Source organism: Gorilla gorilla, chromosome 10 (assembly GCF_029281585.2).
Source record: "Gorilla gorilla gorilla isolate KB3781 chromosome 10, NHGRI_mGorGor1-v2.1_pri, whole genome shotgun sequence".
NCBI lineage: Eukaryota > Metazoa > Chordata > Mammalia > Primates > Hominidae > Gorilla > Gorilla gorilla.
The window spans coordinates 22,958,608-22,983,823 of NC_073234.2; the positions used below are offsets into that span (position 1 = coordinate 22,958,608).

The window sequence follows — 25,216 nt, forward strand, 5'->3', positions numbered from 1 at the left end:
CCAGGGAAATGACAGGCCAACTCTTAGTGGGGCATTCATGGCAAGTTCACGGGCCTCCTCTACTGGAAGAGGAAATTCAAGTAGAGGAGTTAGCAGACACAGAACAGTGTATAAAGCAGGCGAAAGGAGGCTCTGAATGCCAATCCAGACAGCAAAGTTTCTATTTGTCTGTTGTTTGGTTGGGGAGAAGACAGGAACAGAAGACAGGAGTCTCACAATTCTGTAGTTAAGGGGTTTTTTTAGACTCATCTGGTCACAGACAGAATGAAGAGGAAGGGTCCAGTGGCAGGGAGACCAGTCAGTGGCTAAGGCAGCAGCTCTGAGGAAGGATGAGGTGTTTTTCAGGTGTTCCTCAACTTGCCAGGGACACACAGCCACAAATCCACCTCCCAGCCTCACCACAGAGCATCAAGAAACTGATACTCTCTATCCATCTCTCCCTACAGGCTGTAGTACTTCTGTGTCCATAGCAGTAGACAAAGTCCTTTGGGAACCATGAAGATTTTTTTCCACTACCAGACATTTAGATTCATCTGGCTCACCAAGCCACCTGGCCGGCGCTTACACAAAGATTACCAGCTTTGGACGCCTCTGACTCTTGCTGACTTTGAAGCCATAAATCGCTGTAACAGGCCATTGCCTAAAAACTTTAACTTTGCTGCGGATGTGCTGGACCAGTGGTCCCAAAAGGAGAAGGTATACGACGATTGGCTTCCAGCAGATGCTTGGTGTCCCCTTATCCCTCAGTCTTCCACTTCCTTGTTCTGTGGTCTACCACTTAATTCCAATGCACTCTCTCACCCTCTTGGTTTCCTTTGTTTGTTTTCCAATTGCCCTCCCCTCTCCCCAGGGAAGATCTTAGATCCTCAGCCACAAATGGCTGGGCGGCTCTGGAGCCTTCTCTATCTCCCATCCCCATGGTCGTTCCTCACAGAGTTCTGCCTCTTTTCCTTCTCTTTTCTCCAAGCCCCATGCAACAGTGCTTTGTTTTCAAGTTGGTCACAGGCTTATCAAAAAAGTAGTAAATTGAGTTTTGGTTTTATGAATACAGTTATCATTGGAGTAATTAGGAGAGAATTGGAGGTTGACAAGAATAAAGCAAGCAGCCCTTATGCAATGTTTACAGTGCAGCCTCAGGATGAGGTCTCTGTGTACTGATCCTCACCCCATGCCAGGCACTGAGCTAAACACTTAACCAAGCAGTGCTTATCAAAATGCACTGCAGGACCATGGATGGGAACATGATGTTAGGTACTAGACAGACAAGCTATTAAATAACATTGAATCAATTCTTCCTGTTAAATACAGGGGGAAAGTCTTCCTTGAAAGCCACTGTGTCTTTAGCACCTATCATTTGCTAAACACTCTCTTGAATAAGGACCACAGGTAGAAGCTAATCATCTCTAGATAAAATTTAATGGCATAGTTTTGTTTTCAGCATATTTATTTTTCAATAACCTATTTTTTGGCAAGTGGTAATAATTGTCCAATAATGGTGCTGATTAAATGTATATTCCTTCTTAAGTAAATGTATACACGTAAAAAGTAAAAAGTGAGTCAATGTAGAGAAGTATACAAAATAAAGAAGAATAGTGCAGGTGCAGGCAGAGCTGACAGAAACAATGATACTTAAATGACTAAAGATTGAGAAATACTGACCTATATTATTTCACCAAATTCCATAACAACCTGGGAGGTTTGCAGATGAGGAACTTGACCTCATAGAAGCTAAGCTACTTATCCAAGGCCACACAGGTCCAATAGAACATAAACCCAGTCCCTGATCTTTACAGAGGTTACATCCATAGGGAAGAGACACATCTGTCATATAATAAATTGGAGTCATCTGGAGTATGAGCACAACGATGAAGGAACACAGAGAAGTTAGTGGAGAAACAAAAAGAAGTGTAAGAAAAGCTCACAGACGAACTGACATGTCAACAGGGCTTTAAAGTATTTGCCAGCCAGAGAAGATAAAAGAAGCATTCCACATAGGGGAAAGAAGGGAGAGTAATTTTTTTCCAGGCAATACATAAGGCAAAGAGGTTTTGCAGTACAGATGACTCACTTTATAGAATGATGGGGAAGAAGTTACCTCTAGAAGTCAATAAATTGATGCCTCCCTTGACCCTGCTCCTTGTGACTTGTGAAAACCACACCTCAGCCTTAGGGTACAAAGAGATGTCTCCTTCCCAGTCAAACTTAGCAGATCCATTCAGGTTATTTGGATGGAAAAGAATCTAATTTAAGCAAGAAAGAAATTTATTCAAGGAATATGGGAGAGCTCACAAAATTGGGCTGGAAGCTGGAGAGTCCATCTCAATGAGGACAGGAATCAGGACAGCTCTCTGAGGATGCGTAAGCACGAATAACCCATAGACAAGTTTTGTACCAACCATTTTCTATCTTTTGATTTCTCTCAGAAAACCAAAAAGTCCAGAGAGAGAAGGTCTGATTGGCCCAACTTTGGTCAAATGCCCACCTACTGCTCGGGGAAGGGTAAAAGCAACCTGAGGGATTCTCTTTTCAAGGCTGTGTTCAATAGGAGAGGGGCAGTTCCCTCAAAGGCGAACTCAGGGCGCTGTTAGCAGAATGCACCAGAACCAGTGCCAAAGGGAGAAAACAGCAGATGCCGCATGTAAGAGTAATCAGTCATGTAAACCTACCCCTCTCTTTTCCGTGTGTCCCTGGTCAGACAGGGGAGAGACCAGCTAACCCAGCCCTGTGGTGGGTGAATGGCAAAGGGGATGAGGTAAAATGGAGCTTCAGAGAACTGGGCTCCTTGTCCCGAAAAGCTGCCAACATGCTCACCAAGCCCTGTGGCCTGCAGAGAGGAGACCGTGTGGCCGTGATTCTGCCCCGAATCCCTGAGTGGTGGCTGGTCAACGTAGCTTGCATACGAACAGGTCAGTGCCAATATTAGCATTCGAAATCACACAGAAACACAGAGAGACTGAAACTCAATGGTTTTCTGAATTGTTAGCTCTGATTAAAAGTATGCATACAGAAGACAAAAAAAAAAAAAAAGAAGAGTTAAGGCAATCATGATATAATAATAACAATAACACTAAGAGGGAGGTATTAGTGTGATAACCATTTTGCAGAAGAGGAAACCAAGGCTCAGGTTAAGAAGCTTGCCGGGAGTGGTGGCTCACGCCTGTAAGCCCAGTACTTTGGGAGGACGAGGCGGGTGGATCACGAGGTCAGGAGTTCCAGACCAGTCTGGCCAACGTAGTGAAACCCCATCTCTACTAAAAACACAAAAAATTACCCAGTTGTGGTGGTGTGTGCCTGTAATCCCAGCTACTCGGGAGGCTGAGGCAGGAGAATCACGTGAACCCGGGAGGTGGAGGTTTCAGTGAGCTGAGATCTTGCCATTGCACTCCAGCCTGGGCAACAGTGCAGGACTCCGTCTCAAAAACAAACAAACAAACAAACAAAAGCTTGCCAAAAATCACAATTAGAAAGCTATTCTATTTAGTCACAGCTAGAAAGCTATGCAATTGGGATTTAAAAACAAAGCTCTACAAAAGCAAATTTGGGTACCAACATCTCTTTGCAGCGCTAGATTATCTAGGACATGTTCATCCAGATGATCCAGATAACTTCTCTGAATATATTTGGATTCTCCCTAACAAAAAAAAAAATACAACAAGAAGAAAAAGTATTTATACATCAGGACTTGTAAGAATATGATTGGCACATCCCAGTTGAAAAATCTCTACCTTTTTTCAGACTAACTAGTATATTCAATGACACACTTTCTCCCCAAGTAGTAATTTATAATTTACCCCAAATAAAAATTCCAACAGGATTTTTTTCCACTCTAGGACAGGAGTTAGCAAGCCATGGCCTGTTGGTTGGGCATCTATTTACATAAGTAATTTTAATGGAATACAGCCATGCTCATTTATTTATATACTGTCTATGGCTCCCTTTGTTTCACAACAGCAGAAATCCTCATTGAGATGGAGATACTATGGCCTGCAAAGCCTAAAATATTTGCTATCTGGGCCTTTATTGAAAAGTTTTCCAATTCCTGCTCTAAAACATGGCATAAATGTTTGTAAGTCAATTAAGAATAAATAATATCAAAGGATAGAATATGGTAAAAATCACAAAGATGTTTGTTGCAATGCTATTAACAGTAATAGAAATTTGGAAACAACTAAATAGAAATGACTGAATTATAATAGATAAGACTAAGTTGAGGTGTGTGTGTATAAGTGATTAAAATTATGGTAATTCAACTTGAAATACCACTAAAATGATAATTACAAGGATTTCATAATGCTGTTGAAGATTATCTTTCTGCCAATATTGAATAAAAACAGCATTATATAAAATTCGTTTATATAAAATTCTTTTTGCATTCACTAAAAACAACTTGCAAATGTTAAACCAGTTGTGGATTGAGAGTAGATTAAAGGTGATTTGTTACAAAAAATATGTAATATTGCTTAACATGTTATGAAATGTATAAAATAATAGTGAAAACTAAACAGACAAGCTGAATGGCTAACATAAAACACTAAATTAAATGTAAAGCAAGGAGGTGAGATTATATTTTCTAACTCAGAATTATTAAATCTTCATTGAGAATATTGAAATTGTTTGTACTATACCACATAGCAAAATATTTTGTTTTTTTGCTGTAAAGTGTATGCAGTAAAGCCTGAGATATATGCTATCTGAAATCCACTAGAAGAAAACTTCTCCCAACCCTGAATTTAGAGGTCTACCCATTGAGTACATTCATATCACCAGTCTACCAAGGGAGCTAATTATTTGTAAGTCATTAAGAACAAGTGGTTTGTAAAATAAATAATCTTAAATTTTTATATTGAGCGAATACTCTAAGGTCTTTTCTTAATCAACTTCCTTATCCTTATGCATTTATTCACTTTCTCAAGAAGGGATGATATTTAAAAGCTTTTAAAATATATTCATAAAATGAAATCTCCTTCCTAGCAATTCAACTCCACATTTTTGTATTTAGCAAACTTCAGGGAACTCACCAAGAAATGAGTAGTTTGGCTTATAGCACAGGTCTTGGAAGTGTGGGAAATGTATCTTTGAATCTTTTCTATCCTTTGCCACTTATTGACTTTGTGACCCTTGGGCAAGTTATTATTTATATACTGGGATTAATTTTAAGTGAGATACCAGGCACGTAATAAGTGCTCAATAAACAGTAGTGATTATCTGTATCACTTTATATACACTTCACTTCTTGTTCCCAATAATTCACTTTAGAAAGTACAAACTTCTCTCTTTCATCTAATTCGGCCATGTATGTTCTTCCCAGAATGAACTGGTACTTTAAAATCAGACATCTCCAGCCAGTGTTTAGGATGAAATGAGGAGGTGAGATAAACTAGGCATTGCCAAAGTAGTCTAGGCAAACCTTGATGATGCCAGATCACTGGAATCCATAGAGAAGAGGGCTGGCTCTGCCGCTCACCAGCTCTGACCAAATCTCACATTCCATCAATGGGCACAACCACATGGACCTACCAGGGTTGCTTAAAACAGTAGTCTCTAGGCATTTTTGACTGTATAATCTATCAATAAAAATATTTAGGATACACATCTTCCCGTCTGGGTATAGCTACTTATGTGCTTCTACTGCGCTAATACAGTATGCATATTATGAAACATACAAAAATGAGATAAAAGCATTAAAAGAATTGTAGTTTCTCAATAATTTCTAATTCTTTAAAGTTTTTAATATTATTTTAAAAATTAAACAGGGATGGAATCTCACTATGTTGCCCAGGCTGGTCTCAAACTCCTGGGCTCAAGTGACCCTCCTGCCTTGGCCACCGAATGCACTGGGATTACAGGTGTGAGCCACCATGCCCAGCCAATAATTTTTCAAATTCCTATTTTCATTTCTTAGTCCCAATGGATTGTTGAAAAACTCACTTTGGAGGCCACTGGTTTTTTTCTTTTGTTTGTTTGTTTGAGATAGAGTCTCACTCTGTCACCAAGGCTAGAATACAGTGGTATGATCTTGGCTCACTGCAGCTTCCATCTCCAGGGTTCAAGTGATTCTCCTGCCTAGGCCTCCTGAGTAGCTGGGACTACAGGCGTGCGCCACCACACCTGGCTAATTTTTGTATTTTTAGTACAGATGGGGTTTCGCCATGTTGCCCGGGGTGGTCTCGAACTCCTGGGCTTGATTAAGTAATCTACCGGCCTCGCCTCCCAAAGTGCTAGGATTACAGGCCTGAGCCACCGCGCCTGGCAGGAGACCATTGGTTTAGAGAACTGAATGAGACAGTGCTCATGAAATGTGTTATAAGCTGTAAAGTGCTATTTAAGTGGTACAAAATAATGATTCAAACGTGACGTTAAAATGTTACATAGTAATGGCCCACCATTATAATGTCTGCTATATTCCAGACACTTACTGTTGTTATTCCCATTTTACAGATAAGGAAAGAAAGGCACAGAGAGATCAAGGTCACAAAGCTTATAAATTGCAAGGGCAGGATTAGACCCATGGTCTGTCAAACTCTGAAGCTAGTGCTCCAAGGGATCTCTCAGGGATCAGGGTCCTGTGCAATATCCTTGGGCATCAAGGCAGAGGTAGCTGAGGTAGCTGAAGAATGGATTGTGATGCTTCTCCTCACCGAGGCACAAAGCCCAAGTCTTCCACAATGGACAGCAGTTCTGTTCAGTGCAGGGCCCTCTGTCCTTCCCAGGGATCATCTTCATGCCGGGAACAATCCAGCTGACAGCAAAAGACATCCTCTACCGGCTGCGAGCATCCAAGGCCAAGTGCATTGTGGCCAGTGAGGAGGTGGCCCCAGCAGTGGAGTCCATTGTATTGGAGTGTCCTGACCTTAAGACAAAACTCCTGGTGTCTCCACAAAGCCGGAATGGGTGGCTCAGCTTCCAGGAGTTATTTCAGTGAGTATTTTTCCCAGCCAATCTACACTGCTGGCAACAACACAAATTATAGCTACATCTTGGAATCTCTTTGCCTCCAAGGACTCAGGAACACTGTCAGTTGATCTGAGCTCTTACTCAGAAAAGAATTACCTAATAGCTGGGTGCGGTGGCTCACACCTGTAATCCCAGCACTTTGGGAGGCTGAGGTGGGTGGATCACTTGAGGTCAGGAGTTTGAGACCAGCCTGGCCAACATGGTGAAACCCCGTCTCTACTAAAAATACAAAAATTAGCTGGGCGTGGTGATGCCTGCCTGTAATCCTAACTACTCAGGAGGCTGAGGCAGGAGAATTGCTTGAACTTGGGAGGCAGAAGTTGCAGTGAGCCGAGTTTATACCATTGCACTCCAGTCTAGGTGGCAGAGTGAAACTTTGTCTCAAAAAAATAAATAAATAAATAAATAAAAGAAAAGAAAAGAAAAATAAAAGTATTACCTAATAAATGAATTGAAGGGCAGAAGAAAGGCATGTAGCTCTGCCTCCCCGCTCCTGCTCTCTGCTGTGGTCTATGATGAGTATCCTGTGTGGTTTGGCCCTTGCTTAAACCTGGACCACATCTCCCACCACTCTCCCTTTTCTTCCTCAAACATGCCCTACCTCCGCTCCTGTTATTTCTTCTGCCTGGAGTGCTCTTCTTATTCCTTTTCATGAGTGGCTCCTTCTTGTCATATTTTGACTCAGTATTTTATCCTAAGAAGTTTTCCTTGACCACACTACCTAGAATAGAACTACAAGCCACTCTATTGCAACGTCCTCCTGTTTTCTTCATATCACTCGTCACCACCTGAATTATCATGCCCATTCATCCATTCCCTTATGTAGAGTCTTTTTTTCTCCTCTAGAGTAGGGTTTGGCAAATTCAGGCCCACAGGCCAAATCCGGCCTGCCACCTTTTTTGTTGTTGTTGTTGTTGTTGTTTTTCTGAGACAGGGTCTCACTTTGTCACCCAGGCTAGAGTACAGTGGTGTGATCTCAGCTCACTGCAACCTCCACCTCCGGTTTAAAGTGATCCTCCCACCTGAGCCTCCTGAGTAGCTGGGATTACAGGCACCTGCCACCATCCCTGGCTCATTTTTGTATTTTTAGTAGAAAGGGAGTTACAGCATGTTGGTTAGACTGGTCTCGAACTCCTGATCTCAAAGTGATCCGCCAGCCTCAGCCTCCCAAAGTGCTGGGATTACAGGCATGAGCCACTATGCTCAGCTCTGTTTTTGTAAATAAAGTTTTATTGGAATGCATCCATGCTCATTTTTTACATGTTGTCTATGTAACAACAGCAGAGTGGAGTAGTTACAACAGAAACTGTATGGCCCACAAAGCCTAAGCTACTTGCTATCTGCCCCTTTACAGAAAAAGTTTGGCAACCCCTGCCCTAAACCATAAGTTCTAAGAAAGCAGAGACTTTGTTTGGTTGATCTTCCTGTCTCCAGTTCCTAACACATAAATGGTGCTTAATATTTATAAATGAATGAACAAAAGAGATCACAACTGCAGTTTTCCTCATATGTAAAATGGGAATAATTATACTGTACTTATCTCAAGTGTTGTTTTGAGGGTAAATTAAATGAATATGTGAGAAAGTGTTTTTCAAGCTGTGAAAAAATGAGTGAAACGTTAATTAATGGCATTATCTTTCAAAGAGGTGTTGAATAGCTTATGTTTAAAATAAAAATTCTTCCAGAGAAGTTTGTAGAAAGAGAAGACATGTAAACCCTGCTGAATAATAGGGTAGTTTTACTTGTGAGAATGAAATTTTATCCTACTAATTAATATAAACCAAATACTACTGGCCAATCCCAAGGGCCACACCAGTGAATACTGCTTGTGTCTTTTATAAGCTGTGTAACCTTGGATAAGTGAAGTAACATTGCTGAAACTCTTTATCTTATCCATAAGATGGAGATGATGATAGTATCTACCTCATGGGGTTGCAGAAGTATCAAATGTGATAAAACATGTACAATTCTTAGCTTAATGCCTGGCACAGAGTAATTACTCCATAAATATCATAGTAATTATAACTGCTATCATTATTATTTTCAAGTTAACAAAGTCATTCAATAGTGTAGTGATTCCTAAGTTAATGGTATTTATATTATTTGAATATGCATCTCCACTAGTAACATACTTTTTAACATACCCCCAATACATGCATTTATTTATAAATTATATACATGTACTTTTGTGCATTATACAAATACCAAAAATAAAAATTTTAGAGGATAAGTAAAACAATACAATTGTGCCACTGCACTCTAGCCTGAGTGACAGAGACCCTGTCTAAAAAACAAAAAACATGTAATTTGCAATTCTTCTTTTTTCTTCTCTACCCCAGTTGCCTTGCACACTCCCTGAGCAGCAAGCACTTCCACTTCAGAGACTCCTGTCCTAAACAACTTTGCAATAATCTATTGAGTCCCCAAGAAACTGTAAAGATGCCACAAAATTTACAACAGATAAAGGACTTTAAATTCATATGGATTTCAAATTGAAATTTGCACACTTTGGGAGTGGTTTTCAAGATGGAAAAAATCCTTATTTAAACAAATGACTTTGGAGTGTCATAACTCCAAAAAGGCCATGGACTGTTTCTCTAAAAACTAGGGAAGGGATAGCTGTCTCATTGCCAACAGTTGGCTAGTTTTTCGGAAGACTACACACAGCAATAATGTGGGCTAATTTTACATTGTTAGAGTTGATCTTTTATTCAGTAAGTTCATTTTAAGGCTTCTTGCCCTCCTTCTGCCTCCCAAGTATAGAAGTCCATTAACAGTTTCCAGAATATTCATAATAGGATAATGGAAAAGGTCAAAATTATAAGCCAGACTGATATTTCTCTTTTTCTGTCCTAGTACAAAGGACCCTGTCATGTGGGGTCCAGGACTCTGGATTCTGATCATGAGGGGTTCAAGATGGTGTTCCAAGCATGGGAACAGCATGACCAAAGATAAGGAAGGAAAAAAAGTACCCTAAGGTGTGCAGGGAATGGACTACAGGCAGTTTGGTTTAGCTAGAGAATAAAATTATGGAGTCAGAGTGAAGCCTGGAAGAGCAAACAGAGGCCAGGGTATGGGAGATCTCACATGCCATGCTAAATCTTAAAATTGACCCTGTAAGCAAGGGAAGCCATTGATGGGTTTTAAGAAGGGAAGTGCCAAGGTCAGGTTTGGATTTTAAATAGATTTATCTGGCAAATATGTAGAGGATTAGTTTGAGAAGAACAAACTGGAATCAGAGCGGCCCTTTTTGAGCCTCATCTAGGGCAGAGATAATAAAAAACTAAATCTGAGCTCTGATGAATAGGACGGAGGAAAGAAAACAAACTAAACAACTAGCAGGACTTGGAGAGTATTGGATGTGGAAGATGAAGGAAGAAGGAGTCAAGGCTGAGCTGCTTTTGACTTAGGTGATTGGTAGGTGGGTACCATCAGTTGGAGAAAGAGCCAGTAGATGAGGTTAACATAATAAGTTTAGAGTTGGACATACAAGATTGAAGGGTCTGTGAACATTCAAAGGTCTAGCAGGTAGTAGGTACATGAGTCTCAGGGACAAGAGCCAAAGATACAAAGCAAGAAGTTATTAGTATATAATTAGCTCTGAAATCTGGAAAGGCATAACTCGGAACTCAGGCATTCAAGGAAAGGAAGTCAGATAATGGAATCACTGCTTGAAAATCTTCCTGTCACTCACAGATTGTGATGCTTTTTCTTTTAGATAGACAGACAGATGGACAGATGAAAGATTGATAAGTAGGTAGGTAGGTAGGTAGATAGGTGGCTGGATGAATAGATAGATGAAAGATAGGTAGGTAGATAGATGATAGATAGATAGATAGACAGATAGACAGATGATAGATAGAGAGATAGATGCCTTCTATCAAAAGGTTTCCATACTGGATTGAGAAATGTTTAAACATAAGAGGTCTCCCCACAGGTACTAGATTCTGTGAAGAAATACCCCTCTGTAGCCCAACACATATCAACTTCACTGTATACATACATTGAAAAGAAAATCAATATAGTTGAATGAATGATCTTTTTCTATTTTAAGGGGAGGAAGCAAGTTACCAAGAAAACCATGTTAATATTTTATGAAACTATTTTTAAATAATCCTCACTGTTGGCTGGAGATGGTGGCTCATGCCTGTAATCCCAGTACTTTGGGATCCCAAGGCAGGCAGGTCACATAAGATCAGGAGTTCAAGACCAGTCTGGCTGACATGGTGAAACCTCATCTCTACTAAAAATACAAAAATTAGCTGGGCATGGGGGCACACGCCTGTAGTCTCAGCTACTAGGGAGGCTGAGGTGGGAGGATTGCTTGAACCTGGGAGGTGGAGGTTGCAGTGAGCCGAGATTATGCCACTGCACTCCAGCTTGCATGGCAGAGTAAAACTCCGTCTCAAAAAAAAAAAAAAATCCTCACTGTTTTTACCATTTCAATGACAATGTCACTCATTCACCATCAAGATTAATTAAAACAGCATCCTTAACCCTGTTCCCTTCAACCAGAGAAATTAAAAATATGATACACCAGCCAGGTGTGGTGGCTTACGCCTGTAATCCCAGCACTTTGAGAGGCTGAGGCGGGTGGATCACCTGAGATCAGGAGGTCGAGACCAGCCTCGCCAACATGGTAGCACCCCATCTGTACTAAAAATATAAAAATTAGCCGGGTGTGGTGGTGCATTGTCTGTAGTCTCAGCTACTTGGGAGGCTGAGGCAGGAGAATTGCTTGAATCTGGGAGGTAGAGGTTGTAGGGAGGCGTGATCATGACACTGCACTCCAGCCTGGGCGACAGAGTGAGACTCCATTGCAAAAAATAAAAAAATAAATAAAAATAAAAATATGATACACCAGTCTCAAAAATTCTCAGATACTGTACCGGTTATTCATCATTGAGTAACAAACCATCCCAGCACTTAGTGGTGTAAACAGTAGTTATTTTATTTGCTCATGAGTCCATGGGTCAGAAATTCGCACAGGGCTCAGCAGAGGCAGCAGTCTCTGCTCCACATCAGCCTGACTGGGGCTCAAGTATCCAAGGTGGGTTCACCTTTAAGTCAGGCTGGCTGCCAGCTGAAGCACCTCAGTTTTCCTGCACATAGCCTCTCCCTCCAGTAGGACAGTCTAAACATCTTTATATGGTGGCTAAGTTACCCCGCAGGGAAAATGAAAACTATGAAGCTTCTTGAGGCCTAGGCTGAGAAGTCCCAGAACTTGTGCCACAGTGTATTAATGAAAACAAGTCATGAGATCACCCCAGATTCAAAGAGAGAGGACATAAGCTCTGCCCTATAATGAGGGAATGGCATACAAGGATGATTTGTTACTCAGTGATGGATAACTAATACAATATCTAAGAATTTTTGTACAGGGATGGAAGGAATCATGGAGCTATCTTTGCAGACAATCTTACACAGAGATTGTCATCAGTTCAGTGAATTCAGTGGGTCAATGAAATTAACATGGACCCAGATTCATTCATCTTCCTATCACGCCACCCTCAGTATACATCCAAGATGGCCAGGGTAGCCCCAGACATCCTGTACTTGCACAACAATACTTAAAGGCCATAAAACAGGATGGGCAGGGGAAGAAGGCTGCATCTCTTCCTCATGACTCTTTTTAGAACAAGAAAGTATATTCCATTAAAGCCTTACATCTCGTTGTCCATAACTGCGTCATGTGCCCAATCTTAAACCAAAGGAATGACTGTGACTGGCTTAGATTAATCAAGATTTGCCCCAGCAGCTATACAGGGACAGTCTCCCCTGAAGCACTTGATTGCCTGATACTTGAACAAAATCAGTTCTATGAGTGCAAGGAAGAAGGAGACAGCTATTTGGTAAGCAACTAGCTGCGTCTGCCGCAGATATTGAAGATACTGAACAAAAATTATTTAAAAGTTTGAATCAAATGCCAAAAGATCTTCCTTTAAATAATAAAAACTCCTGAAACATTAATAGCAATGTATGAAGATTCAATGCTGATTTTTAAAAACTCACAGACTTTTTCTTAAAACACACTTGGAAAAAAAATGTTACAATACATAAAATGCATGTCTTTTGTTATTAATATTGAAAGTTATCTTGGCTATTTCTTTACCCTATAGGGAGATGAAGCTTAAAAAAAGAAGAACTGGGCTGTTAAATCTTAGCACTGATCTTCAAAGTCCCGCTAAGATTTCTTGAGGAATTCCTCTCAGGAAAGCTTTGGATTAGGTTCAGTTCTGTTAACTATCTTCTGGTAGCAAGAGGGCATAAGTAGTTGAGCAGAGGAAATATCAGAGTTAAACTGGTCTGCCATCTTCCACCACCATCTTGGGGTCCATATTTTGCAGATTCGCCTCTGAAGAGCACAGCTGTGTGGAAACAGGAAGTCAAGAACCAATGACCATTTATTTCACCAGTGGGACCACAGGCTTTCCTAAAATGGCCCAGCACTCTCAGAGCAGCCTCGGCATTGGGTTCACCCTCTGCGGAAGGTAGGGAAGAAAATTCAGTTTGTTTTTGGTGAACTCCCCCAAAGCTGCGAATATGCGTATCCAACTAACTGATACTTCTCCTTGAATTGCTATAAGACATTGGCAATTATAATAGCTACAAAACAGAACTCTTGCTGGCCCTGCCCAACCTAGCTCAGTAAACGGCAGCATCTAACCAGCTGATTAAGCAAAAGCTTAAGAATCAACCTTAATTAATCCCTTAACAGCATGTCTGGCTCCCTTTTCTCATTGCCAGGAAGGCCTACCCAGAAAGGCCTTCCTAAAAGAGAGGCTATCCTACCATTGTCACATTATCCTATTTTATTTTCCTCATGGCATTTATACTACTTGAAATAATTACATTTATTAATGTACTTAACTCACTTTATTGTATATTTATTCACTATCTGTCACCCTAAAATAAGAGCAGAGATTTGGTCTACCTTGCTCACTGCTGTAGAACAATGCCTAGCACATTTCGGCTTAACAAGTATTTGTTGCACCAATGGACAAACTCAAAAAACCATGCCACACCCAGCCTCCCACTGTACTCTCAGACCACCTGGGATTCTGAAAATGCCCTTAAGAAGAGTAGAAGTTGAATCTATCACCTTGCCTGGGGCTTCTTTTGACCCTTCTCTGTAGCCCTTAAGATATTGGGGCAAAGTCACCCCTGAAAGATACCAGTTTGTAATTTTTGTTTGTTTATTTTTGGTCTGTTTTGTTGCTTTTTCATATCATTTAGGTATTGGCTGGACTTGAAGTCCTCAGATATCATATGGAATATGTCTGACACGGGCTGGGTCAAAGCCGCCATTGGCAGTGTGTTTTCTTCCTGGCTGTGTGGAGCCTGTGTTTTTGTGCATCGAATGGCACAGTTTGACACTGACACCTTCCTAGACGTAAGTCATGTCCTCCAGCTAGATAGATCTTTAGAGTTCTTCCTTGTTTCCCATAAAATCACAAAGAAATTATTCCTTAGAATACAAGGCTTCTTGGGCTTTTGGAAACCATTTCTTTATACAAAGCAAAGTCTCAAGGGCCTCAGCTTTTGAAACGTATTTGACAGCATGGAGGGGGAACAACTGCAACACTCTGAGGCAGGAAATCCAGACTTCTGCTTCAAATAGCTCAGGATTTGCTAGTGTTGCTAAATCTGTAGCTACTTAAGAAACTGGTTCTAAATAACAGATTAGGAGTCTGAAGTCTAAACAAATACTTCATTTCTGATTCAATGAAATAAAGATAATAGCTGATAAACCAGAACTCTTGTGTGGAGTGGACATTAAAGGTGGGGGTGCCTTTCTCCCAGAGCAGCTCCTCTTATTCTCCCCCAGCCTATACTTCTCACTTTGTTAATTCTCAGAACCCAATACTCTTCTGGAAATCGGGCACGCATGCCCTGCCTTCTCAACCAGGGACAGCTAGATTGAGATATCAGATAACTCCAATTTCTTTAGACTTTAGAAAAATGTGATTCAGGCCAATTATTTTTCAACCATGGCAAATTTATTAAGTTTAACAAAATGCATATTATTACATACAAACCATACCTGTGTGTGAATAAAAGCTCTTCACCTGTTATTTTGCTAAATGGTCTGACAAGATGGTTTAAGGCAGCAGTCTGCAACCTTTTTGGTACCAGGGACTGGATTCGTGGAAGACAATTTTCCCATGGACTAGGGGGAGCGGGGAGATAATTTCAGGATGATTTAAGTACATTACATTTATTGTGTACTTTATTTCTATTATTATTAAATTATAATGTATAACGAAATAATTATACAAGTCACCATAATGTAGAATCAGTGGAAGCCCTGAGATTGTTTTCCTGCAACTAGACAGTCCCATCTGGGGGTGATGGGAGATAGTGACAGATCATCAGGCATTAGATTCTCTTAAGGAGCACACAACCTAGATCCCTCACATGCACAGTTCACAATAGGGTTCAGGCTCCTATGAGAATCTAATGCCACCATTGACCTGACAGGAGGCGGAGCTCAGGTGGTAATGCGGGCAATGGGGAGTGGCTATACAGATAAAGCAGGCATAATCCCAGCACTTTGGGAGGCTGAAGCAGGTGGATCACGAGGTCAGGAGTTCAAGACCAGCCTGGCCAAGATGGTGAAACCTCGTCTCTACTAAAAATACAAATAATTAGCCAGGCATGGTGGTGGGTGCCTGTAATCCCAGCTACTTGGGAGGCTGAGGCAGAGAATTGCTTGAATCTGGGAGGCAGAGGTTGCAGTGAGCCGAGATCACACTACTGCACTCCAGCCTGGGTGACAGAGCAAGACTCCGTCTCAAAAAAAAAAAAAAAAGAAAAAAATACAGATGAAGCTTCGCTCACTTGCCCCGCCACTCACCTCCTGCTGTGTGGCCCAGTTCCTAATAGGCCACAAACAGAAACCAGTCTGTCCTTTGGGTTGGGGATCCCTGGTTAAAAGGGCTTACTTAACATAAATGTACACTAACCTAAGAACTGAGATCTCTACATCAGGTTTACAAAGTGCCCTAAAGTTGGTAAGTTAACTTTGCAGTTTCAAAACCTACATTTGTAAAATAAGAATACTTTTATTTTACAAAAATCATGTGTGTATTTTAAGTGCTATAAAAACCTTTATAGATTTATGCTATTTTTAGGTGTATACATTACACTTTCTAAAAATAATTAGACTCTACGGAGCAGATACACATGGTAGAAATGCTTACTTACCGATCAAACATCATACTTTATCTGTGACAATCCAGGCAGCCCAGACATACATTTTGAGAGCCTTCTCCCAAATACTTAAGTTTAATACAAATTGTCAATACATTAAGGGACATGGTGGAACTTCTCCAGAAGGAGGAGCTCTAAAACATTAGTATTTCTCTAGATTTAAGATGCCTAGGCCATATCTTATTTAAGAAACCAGAGACATAATGAACTCAGCAAATTTTTAAAAATTAAGAAAAGGCCAAAAAAATGCTTATTTCTACATTTATTCAACTTACTGAAAAAGACTAATGTATTTTATAGGAATGGAGCTGGAAAGGTCCCAGTAGGTTAGCTTATACATCCATAGTCAATACTATCCATGAATATATTGGCAGGAGGTTACAAGATTACACTATAAAAGGTAAGTTGTAGCCCTGAGGAAGAATAAACCAGTTCATACTTTGGGTTGTTCTCAAATTAAGCAATTCACTTGTTGAATTAGATTGTGTATGTCTGTTACTGTAATATTAATATATATACATTCTTTTCAGTAATTGGAAATTCCCAACAGATATACAGTCACTAGTGACAAGTAATAAATATTGTTTTCTTATTCCTAGTAGTGACCACGGGATGGGCACATATTAATGGAAGAAAATAACAGGGTGTAGATATCAGCTCTAGTCATGGCCTTTGAAAGACCACTTCTGACATCTGTGTCTTTCTCCATCATCCAGACACTTACTACTTATCCCATCACGACCCTGTGCAGTCCTCCCACCGTGTACCGGATGCTCGTGCAAAAAGACCTTAAGAGGTACTTGGGCAGAAATCTCCATTTGAACCACAAACAATAGCTACCATCCAGGATCACAGATCTCTCTTTTTCAGCATAGGATAGCTCAGGCTTTCTCAGTCTTACCACCACTGACATTTTGAACCGAATAATTCTATCGTCGGAGGACGGTCATATGCATTACAGAATGTTGAGCAGCATCTCAAGACTCTATTCGATGCCAGTAGCACCTCCTCCTCCCCATTTGTGAAAATCAAAAATGTCCCTAGACACTGCCGAATGTCTTCTGGGGGGCAAAACTGTTCCCTAGTCTAAGAACCACTGGAATATCCTCTAGGACAACTGGACATTTTTCCAGAGACAACCAGACCTCTGTAGTCCCAGAACTCCCACTCAAAAAAAAAATTGTCCTCTAGTTCTATTCTTTTAAAAACACTGTCATTTAGAACTCAAAAAAGAAAGAAAGAAAAGCACATTTATACTGCTTTGAAGAAAAGCTAACAAAATTTATGACTTGAAGGTCATATTCAATTTAGCCAAACCATATGAACATCCAGTAGAGTTGCAATGTATATTTGTTTAATTCAAACTCAATACATGAGGAGAGAGAGGAAGAGAGGAGCAAATTAAGTAGCATAGGCTTGTCCATCCTCTTTTGCCACCAAAGTGTGGTTGCCCAAGAGGGAAAGTGCTATGCGAGACAGAATAAAGCAAACATGGATCTTCTCTTTTCCTAGTCAGTGTCAACTCCTTTGCTCCTATGTCACGGCCTTTGAAACATGAGCATCTTGTTCACATTTCAAGAGTAATTCAGGGACTATTCAATGATTATTTTGAATACACATGATTTGTATTCTACCCACACCCTCTGGCCCATTTGGGGCCTCAGTGTATGAGAAGCAGGCTGTTCCAGGCTTTCTCACCTGTGTCCAGTAAGGCTAGTGGTTAAAAGCTAAGCTCCAAAGTCAAACAGGCAGGGCCCTGCTACTTACTAATCATGTGGCCTCGGACACTCAAGGTAACCTTGCTAAGCATCAACTCCATCTAGAAGAGAGGATTAAGAGCCCCCTCATAAGGTTGTGGTGAGAATTTAATGTAAGTGACATGCTTGGTGAGATCACCCTGACAAGTGGGAGGTGCCTGGTACAGAGTTTCATGAGTATCAACTCAGTCCTTTATTACATGGAAGGCTTTGGGCAAGTTCTTTAACCTCTCTGAACCTCAATGTCCTCATGTGTAAATAGGGGTTGAGAAGATTCTAAGAATGCTTCTAAAGCCCTTACAACATAGCGACTGATCAATCAATATTAGCTGTTATATCATGTGGCTCATCAAAAGCACTTAGTATCATTAATAGCATCTTCTCCTGCCTTTTTACATCTTTAATAGCTAAGTTCTCCTCCACCTGCTAAAATGAAAGCTGTCAGGAATTTTCATTATAATCACTAATGTGCCCCCATATGCCTAGAACAATGTCTGGCAATATAGCAGGTGTTCAACAAGTATTTGTTGAATGAACTTTGCTAAGACTTGCCTCTCCTAGCTGCTATGCTTACTGCTTGAATGTCCTAATTGTCTTGCAGTGAAAGCACTCAGGTTCCTCTTGAAAAGACCCATGCAACTCTGTCTCTCCAGATATAAATTCAAGAGTCTGCGGCACTGCTTGACCGGAGGGGAGCCACTCAACCCAGAAGTGCTGGAGCAGTGGAGGGCGCAAACTGGGCTGGAGCTATATGAGGGCTATGGACAGACGGAAGTGGTATATCTAAAGGGCATTTATGTTTAGTATATGTGGGGGCCTTTCTGCCCCAGGTTTTTCAACTGAGCCCCTGAAGTGCCCCCATCCCACTGTAAATTTTTATAGAGTTTCCCGGGATACCTCACCTTGCCAGTAGTTACCAAAACTTGCAGATTGCTCAGTTAGGTTTTGATGAAGGAGAATGATGATTATTCCATCATTCCTGCCTCCCCCTTATGCAGGATAAATCTCAGAGGCGTTAGCAGGTGGGTGAGGTTCAGAACTTAGCAGCTCATCTTTCCACTGTGCTGGGAATAATCCTCTGAGAGCGTCCATGGGAAACTGAGTCCAAGGTGCATTTAACGGAGTCCAAGGAGTGGTTTTCAAAGTGTGGCCCTCAAACCAAGCAACATCAACATCATCTAGGTAGATTTGGTAGAAATACCAAATTCTTAGACCCCATTCCACACCTAATGAATCAGAAACTCTGGGATAAGGCCCATCAATCTGTGTTTCAACAATGCTCCAGAATCTCAAATTTGATTCTACTGCACGCCGAAGTTTGAGAACTACTGGTTTCAAATAATATATTTCAGAAGGTGCGCCTGCATACCAGGAAAATCAGTCAAAATCAAATCTTAATTTTCATTGCCGTGATATAGTTTCAGAATATAAACTTTTGTATACTTATACAAAGCTTGTCCTCTCAATAGGGAATGATTTGTGCCAATCAGAAAGGCCAAGAAATTAAACCAGGTTCAATGGGGAAAGGAATGCTGCCCTATGATGTCCAGGTAGGTTGAGAAAATATCTGACTGGTTCAGTAAAGGAGAGAGAACGTTTTCCTTTTCTGCTATTCATTGTACAACTATTCATAAGCTGCTTTCATTTTTGTGAAAAGAAAATTTTAAGACCATCAATTGTTTCTTTCATTCCAGATTATAGATGAAAATGGCAATGTTCTACCACCTGGCAAAGAAGGGGAAATTGCCCTCAGACTCAAACCTACACGGCCCTTCTGTTTCTTCTCTAAATATGTGGTATGAGGATAGAAAGTGCTGGTCATGCTTAATACAGACTTGGGTTCAAATTTCATTTCCACCGTGTCTTGCTATGTAATCTTGGGCAAGCAACAAAATCTTTCACAACTGTAAAATGGGGAGACTATCACCTGTCACCCAAGAGTACTGTAAAGATGAAATTCCAAATGTAAGAAACCAGTTGCAGTGGTTATCCTCAGAAAGGAAAATTGGACAGGCTGGAATGAGGGTGCAGTTGGGGGGTGCTAGAGGTAGAAGAGGGGCTTTTTATTATACTCTTTATGACCTTTTGTATTTTATATTACGAACTATCTTTTAAAAAAATTTAATTTCCAGCCAGGCACAGTGGCTCATGGCTATAATTTCAGCACTTTAGGAGGCCGAGGTGGGAGGGTGGCTTGAGCCCAAGAGTTCAAGACCAGCCTGGGCAACATAGTGAGACCCCATCTCTACAAAAACATAATACGGTTAGTCAGATGTTGTGGCACATGTCTGTGGTCCCAGCTACTCAGGAGGCTGAGGTGAGAGGATCACTAGAGCCCAGGAGGTCGAGGCTGCAGGCTCCAGTCTAGGCAACAGAGAGAGACTCTGTCTTAAAAAAAAAAAATTTCCTATATAAGTAGGATGTGTAATGTACTAGTCACTTAATGAGTGCCATACCCATCTCTGTTCTGACCAGACTAATCCCCAAATGTCATCCTTGGTTCCCAGGACAATCCACAGAAAACTGCTGCCACGATAAGAGGAGATTTTTATGTCACTGGAGACAGAGGAGTGATGGACAGTGATGGGTATTTCTGGTTTGTTGGCAGAGCTGATGATGTCATTATATCCTCTGGGTTTGTACATTTGCCACTCTGAAGAGGTAACAATTCGACAGGGAGGGAGATCTCTAACTTGGAGGATGTGGTGGTCAAAAACTTCTTTTCCTCTTCAGGTACCGTATTGGGCCATTTGAAGTGGAGAGTGCACTCATTGAGCATCCAGCAGTTGTTGAATCGGCTGTTGTCAGTAGTCCAGATCAAATCCGCGGAGAGGTAGATGAATGTCATTTATTAAAGAAGCAACATCATATTTTCAAGTTCTGTCCATTTGACCACTGTAAAGGCTGAACCAAGAGGGGTCAATCTATTAATTCTCATTATGAAGCATGCATTTGGCCAAAATATAAATCAGGCAACCAACTTTACAATAAGTTGTGTCCCAAAGGGGTGGTATTAGAATTCTTTTGATGGCAAGTGACAGAAACACAATTCAAACTGCCTTAAGTTAAAAAAAAAAAAAGCATTTGGCTCATATAAGTGACAAGTACTTAAGTACAGCCACATCCAAAGGTTCATGTGAGGTTGGCAAGATTTAGCCTCTCTTCACTTTTGGCTCTGCTATTCTTTGTTATGGCTCCATTTGATCAGATTCTTCCTACTTGTTAGCAACCAACTCCAGGTGTATACACCTTAGCAACCCTCCACCCCTTCAGGGAAGGATACAGCTCTGTTTTCAGTTGTTTCAAGTAACTCTCAAGACTTCATTTGCCTACCTTAGATCACATCTCTAACCAATGTGGTTCAGAGACTGGTACATGCTGATTGGTCAGACTTGGATCATACGTCTATCCTTGGAAGTAGGTGTTGGTGTCAGTCCCACCAGAGAGAAGTTAGGGTAATACTCCATAGGAAAATTAGTTACTAAAAAGGAGGAACAGATACTGCATAGGCAAAAGCCACAGATTTCACTGAATGGAAAACTGTCATGGAATTCAGAATATCTTTTCTCACAGAAACAAGACAAATAGAAAATGGTGGGCTGGGCACGGTGGCTCACGCCTGTAATCCCAGCACTTTGGGAGGCCGAGGTGGGTGGATCACTTGAGGTCAGGAGTTCGAGACCAGCCTGGCCAACATGGTGAAACCCTGTCTCTACTAAAAATACAAAAATTAGCCTGGCATGGTGGCGGGCACCTGTAATCTCAGCTACTTAGGAGGCTGAGGCAGGAGAACTGCTTGAACCTGGGAGGCAATGGTTGGAGTGAGCCAAGATTGCACCACTGTACTCCAGCCTGGACAACAGAGACAGACTCTGTCTCAAAGAAAAAGCAAGAAAGAAACAAAACTGTGGCCAGGTTCCCAAACAAGTCTCATGAGCCTATTTAGGATCTAAGGAAAGGGAACTCTGGCAATGACAATAATAGCCTTAATTCTAGGAGGAAGCCCTATTTTCATAATTGCTTTTCCTTATGGAAGTTTCTACAGACACAACAACTGACAAAATTTCAAAACAATTTGTCAGCATCGTTCCACATCTGTACCTCCCTCTCACACACCAGTGAGCCTCTGTAGTGACACTATGGATCCCATACTCTTACCTCCTGTACTCACTCTACTCTCCATCTATTCCATTCTCAAAAATAGTTTCTTCCTGTCACCATGTTCTTATTCTCTCAATATAAATGATTTCAGCTGAACAGAAGTAACCAACAATTAGAATCAATGTATGAACAATAAATAATATAAATTATGCTTACTAACCTCAGTAATTGTCTAATTGGTGGGTTTTAAACAGCATTTCAAAGAGAAGCAAACAATATGAGGCAAAAAAGACCTCACATAGATCAATCCTTCCTGAGAGGTTTTTGGCTTTTGGCTTTGTTTTGTTTTTTTGAGATGGAGACTTGCTCTGTCACCCAGGCTGGAGTGCTGTGGTGCAGTTATAGCTCACTGTAACCTCTCAAACTGCTGGGCTCAGTCGATCCTCCTGCCTCAGGCTCTCAAGTTGCTAGTACTACAGGTGTGCACAACTGCACCCTGGTTAATTTTCTTTTTAAGTCTTTGTAGAGATGGGGTCTCACCATGTTGACCAGGCTGGTTTCAAACTCCGGGGCTGAAGTTATCCTTCTACCTTGGCCTCCCAAAGTCTTGGGGTTATAGGTGTAAGCCACCATGCTCAGCCCCTTCCTGAGATTTGATCTCCCAGGATACACAGTCCTTCCTCTGTTGAGACCCTCCAAACTGCTTTGAAACCACATATTCTCTAGGAACTCCATTTGTTCCCCTGCTACATGCTTCTAATGGTATAGGTTTAATGGAGTAAGTGGTCATCCATAAACCAAGGACTGTCTGTGTAATAAATAGGATCAGTCTGATTGAAATGTTAAATATATATGTATCTATAAATAGAACTTAGCTTTCTTGAACTGCTGCACTCCTCACACTCATAAACCACTTACCTGAAAATATTCTGAAAAACCTCACTTTGTAATTGTATCCAAGCTTTGTTCAGAGGTAACCTCTGGCATTTGCAGTCATCACACAAACTGTTATTAATAAATAGTAAGCACCTGTGTTCAGCATTTGTTGCAAATCCTTGATGTGTCTGAAAAACAAATGAGCAAGATAAATTAACTTTTCTGTTGCAGGTGGTGAAAGCTTTTGTTGTCTTAGCTGCACCCTTTAAGTCCTACAACCCAGAGAAATTAACTCTTGAACTTCAGGATCATGTGAAAAAATCGACTGCACCTTACAAATATCCAAGAAAGGCAAGTACTTTGCCCAAAAGTTAAGTTTGGATGTTACCAAACTAGGGTCTAAGCTAGAATTAGATTTTACTGGATTTTGATTTTATAGTAGCTCATTATACAGGTAGAAGACACTTTTCAATTTGTTTAACCCTAAGAATTTTGCTTTAAAATGTTTTATATTAGAACGATATAAGTGAATCATAAACCAGAACCTTTAATCAACTCTGCAATACTGAATCACTACTAAGAGTCTTTCTAGGACTAACTAGTCCCATTCTGTATGAGAAAAACACAGTGGCAAAGAATTGCCAAGTGCCTTGTTTTTAGGGACAGTGCTTGATTCATCTATCTTAGTACTCTTATCCCTAATACCCCTATAAATTCAAAGTACATGCCTTGAAGTATCAAGTGACCTCATTTAATGTTCAGAAGAAGATGATATCCAAAGAAACTATGGAATCTTTCCTGAAACCTTCTTCAAAGAAGGATTTAAGAACAATACTATGTAAATACATAAAGATGGCCCTGTAGTTTCCTTCTAACCATGGAACTGGGTGATAATTACTGATCCTCTGCATGAGATTTCTATTTAGCACTGTTTCAGTCAAAAAGTAGTTAAACCTAAAAACTACTCACATTTTCTCCATTAAATTCACTAAATCATTGACTAAAGTCACTAAATCAGTGACTGTTGACTTTCAGAAAGGCTATCTGAGGGCATTTTAAAATACAGTAGTCTTATTTTGAGAGAAGAGAACAAAAAGAGGATTTTTGTGGTCAAGTCAGGGCAGAAGGGAAAACTGTATATACTCCAAATTATCCCTAAAAATCTTCCTCAAAACCTCCAGCATCCAGCTCTGAAAAGACAAGAACTGTTCTTTTTGTATTTAGCTGTAATCTCCATTTCTCGGGAACAGTAGAAGCCTAGGACTAATTTGAACTAGGGGAAAGCAATGGGGTAAAGGGATTATTACTTTCTTCTGGCAAAGCATTTCAGTGAATTTGCACTAAAAACCCATAAGATGGAGCTACACTGTCACCCTTCCTACATAAACAGACGTTTCTGGTGTCCATGAAATTCAATGAGCTTAGGCTAAGATAATCTCGACTTTAAAATTCAGTCTGAGTTCCATGCAAGCTCCTTCCTATCGCATGGACAATTGGAAGGATGGAATCAAGTGTCTCATCACGTTTTTTTCCTGTCAATTAGGTGGAATTTGTTCAAGAACTCCCAAAGACAATCACTGGGAAAATCAAACGCAACGTTTTAAGAGACCAAGAATGGAGAGGAAGATAGTTTGATAACAAAGCTGAAGGGTTAAGCAGTAATATGGTTGCTTTCTTTTAGTATGTGTTCCGATAATTCAGCGACTACTCTCTTAAAATGTTTAAGATCTTTCCTGCTTGAAAACTCAACTGTTGATTTTTTGGTTTTTACTTAGCTAAAAAGTTTAAAAGTAAATAAAAGCCTCAAAAATGTATGGATGAAAATTGTTATAATGACCAAACTGACAAAGGTAATGATGATGATTTGCAGTGTTTAAAATAGCAGGAATAAAATGATTGCTTAGAACAAGAAAGTGCACATTGAATCTGTATTTCATTTACCTTGTGCCTGATTGATTCAAAATAAACATATATCCCATGAGAAATGTTCAAGACAATTTCTTCTGCTTAACATCTTTATGAGACCAAACTTCAAGACATTAAAGTAAGGAGTATAAATAATTCAAAAATTAGCGAGTTTAATGAAATTAAGTACTGTATTATTGTGCCTCATTTTGAAGCAAATTAACTGTAAAATATCTGAATGTATATATCTGTATATATACACATATGTGTATATATGTATATATACTGTATATCTAGATACATATATACATATGTGTATATACACATATGTATATATAGATATATCTGTATTAACTGCAATACTGATGTATCTGTATATATACATATGTATATATCTGTATATATGTATA

The 25,216-nt window shown here is 40.3% G+C and overlaps 1 protein-coding gene across 1 annotated transcript; it reads left to right on the forward strand.

Annotated features, from left to right (window-relative positions):
- Positions 1 to 235: 235 nt before the first annotated feature.
- On the forward strand, positions 236 to 24,877 carry ACSM4 (acyl-CoA synthetase medium chain family member 4). The gene is made up of 13 exons (XM_004052629.2): positions 236 to 696; positions 2,696 to 2,906; positions 6,711 to 6,918; positions 13,302 to 13,445; positions 14,191 to 14,347; positions 16,884 to 16,963; positions 18,578 to 18,701; positions 19,394 to 19,474; positions 19,619 to 19,720; positions 20,432 to 20,559; positions 20,658 to 20,757; positions 23,133 to 23,252; positions 24,445 to 24,877. The coding sequence occupies exons 1-13, from the start codon at positions 496 to 498 to the stop codon at positions 24,529 to 24,531; spliced, it is 1,743 nt and encodes a 580-aa protein (XP_004052677.1). The 5' UTR covers positions 236 to 495; the 3' UTR covers positions 24,532 to 24,877.
- The last annotated feature ends 339 nt before the right edge of the window (positions 24,878 to 25,216 follow it).

Coding starts and splice junctions, on each gene's coding strand:
- ACSM4 (XM_004052629.2), top strand. CDS start 496: ATGAAGATTTTTTTCCACTACCAGACATTTAGATTCATCTGGCTCACC. Junction 14,348..16,883: donor ACACTGACACCTTCCTAGAC/GTAAGTCATGTC, acceptor TCCATCATCCAG/ACACTTACTACTTATCCCAT. Junction 20,758..23,132: donor CAGATCAAATCCGCGGAGAG/GTAGATGAATGT, acceptor TTTCTGTTGCAG/GTGGTGAAAGCTTTTGTTGT.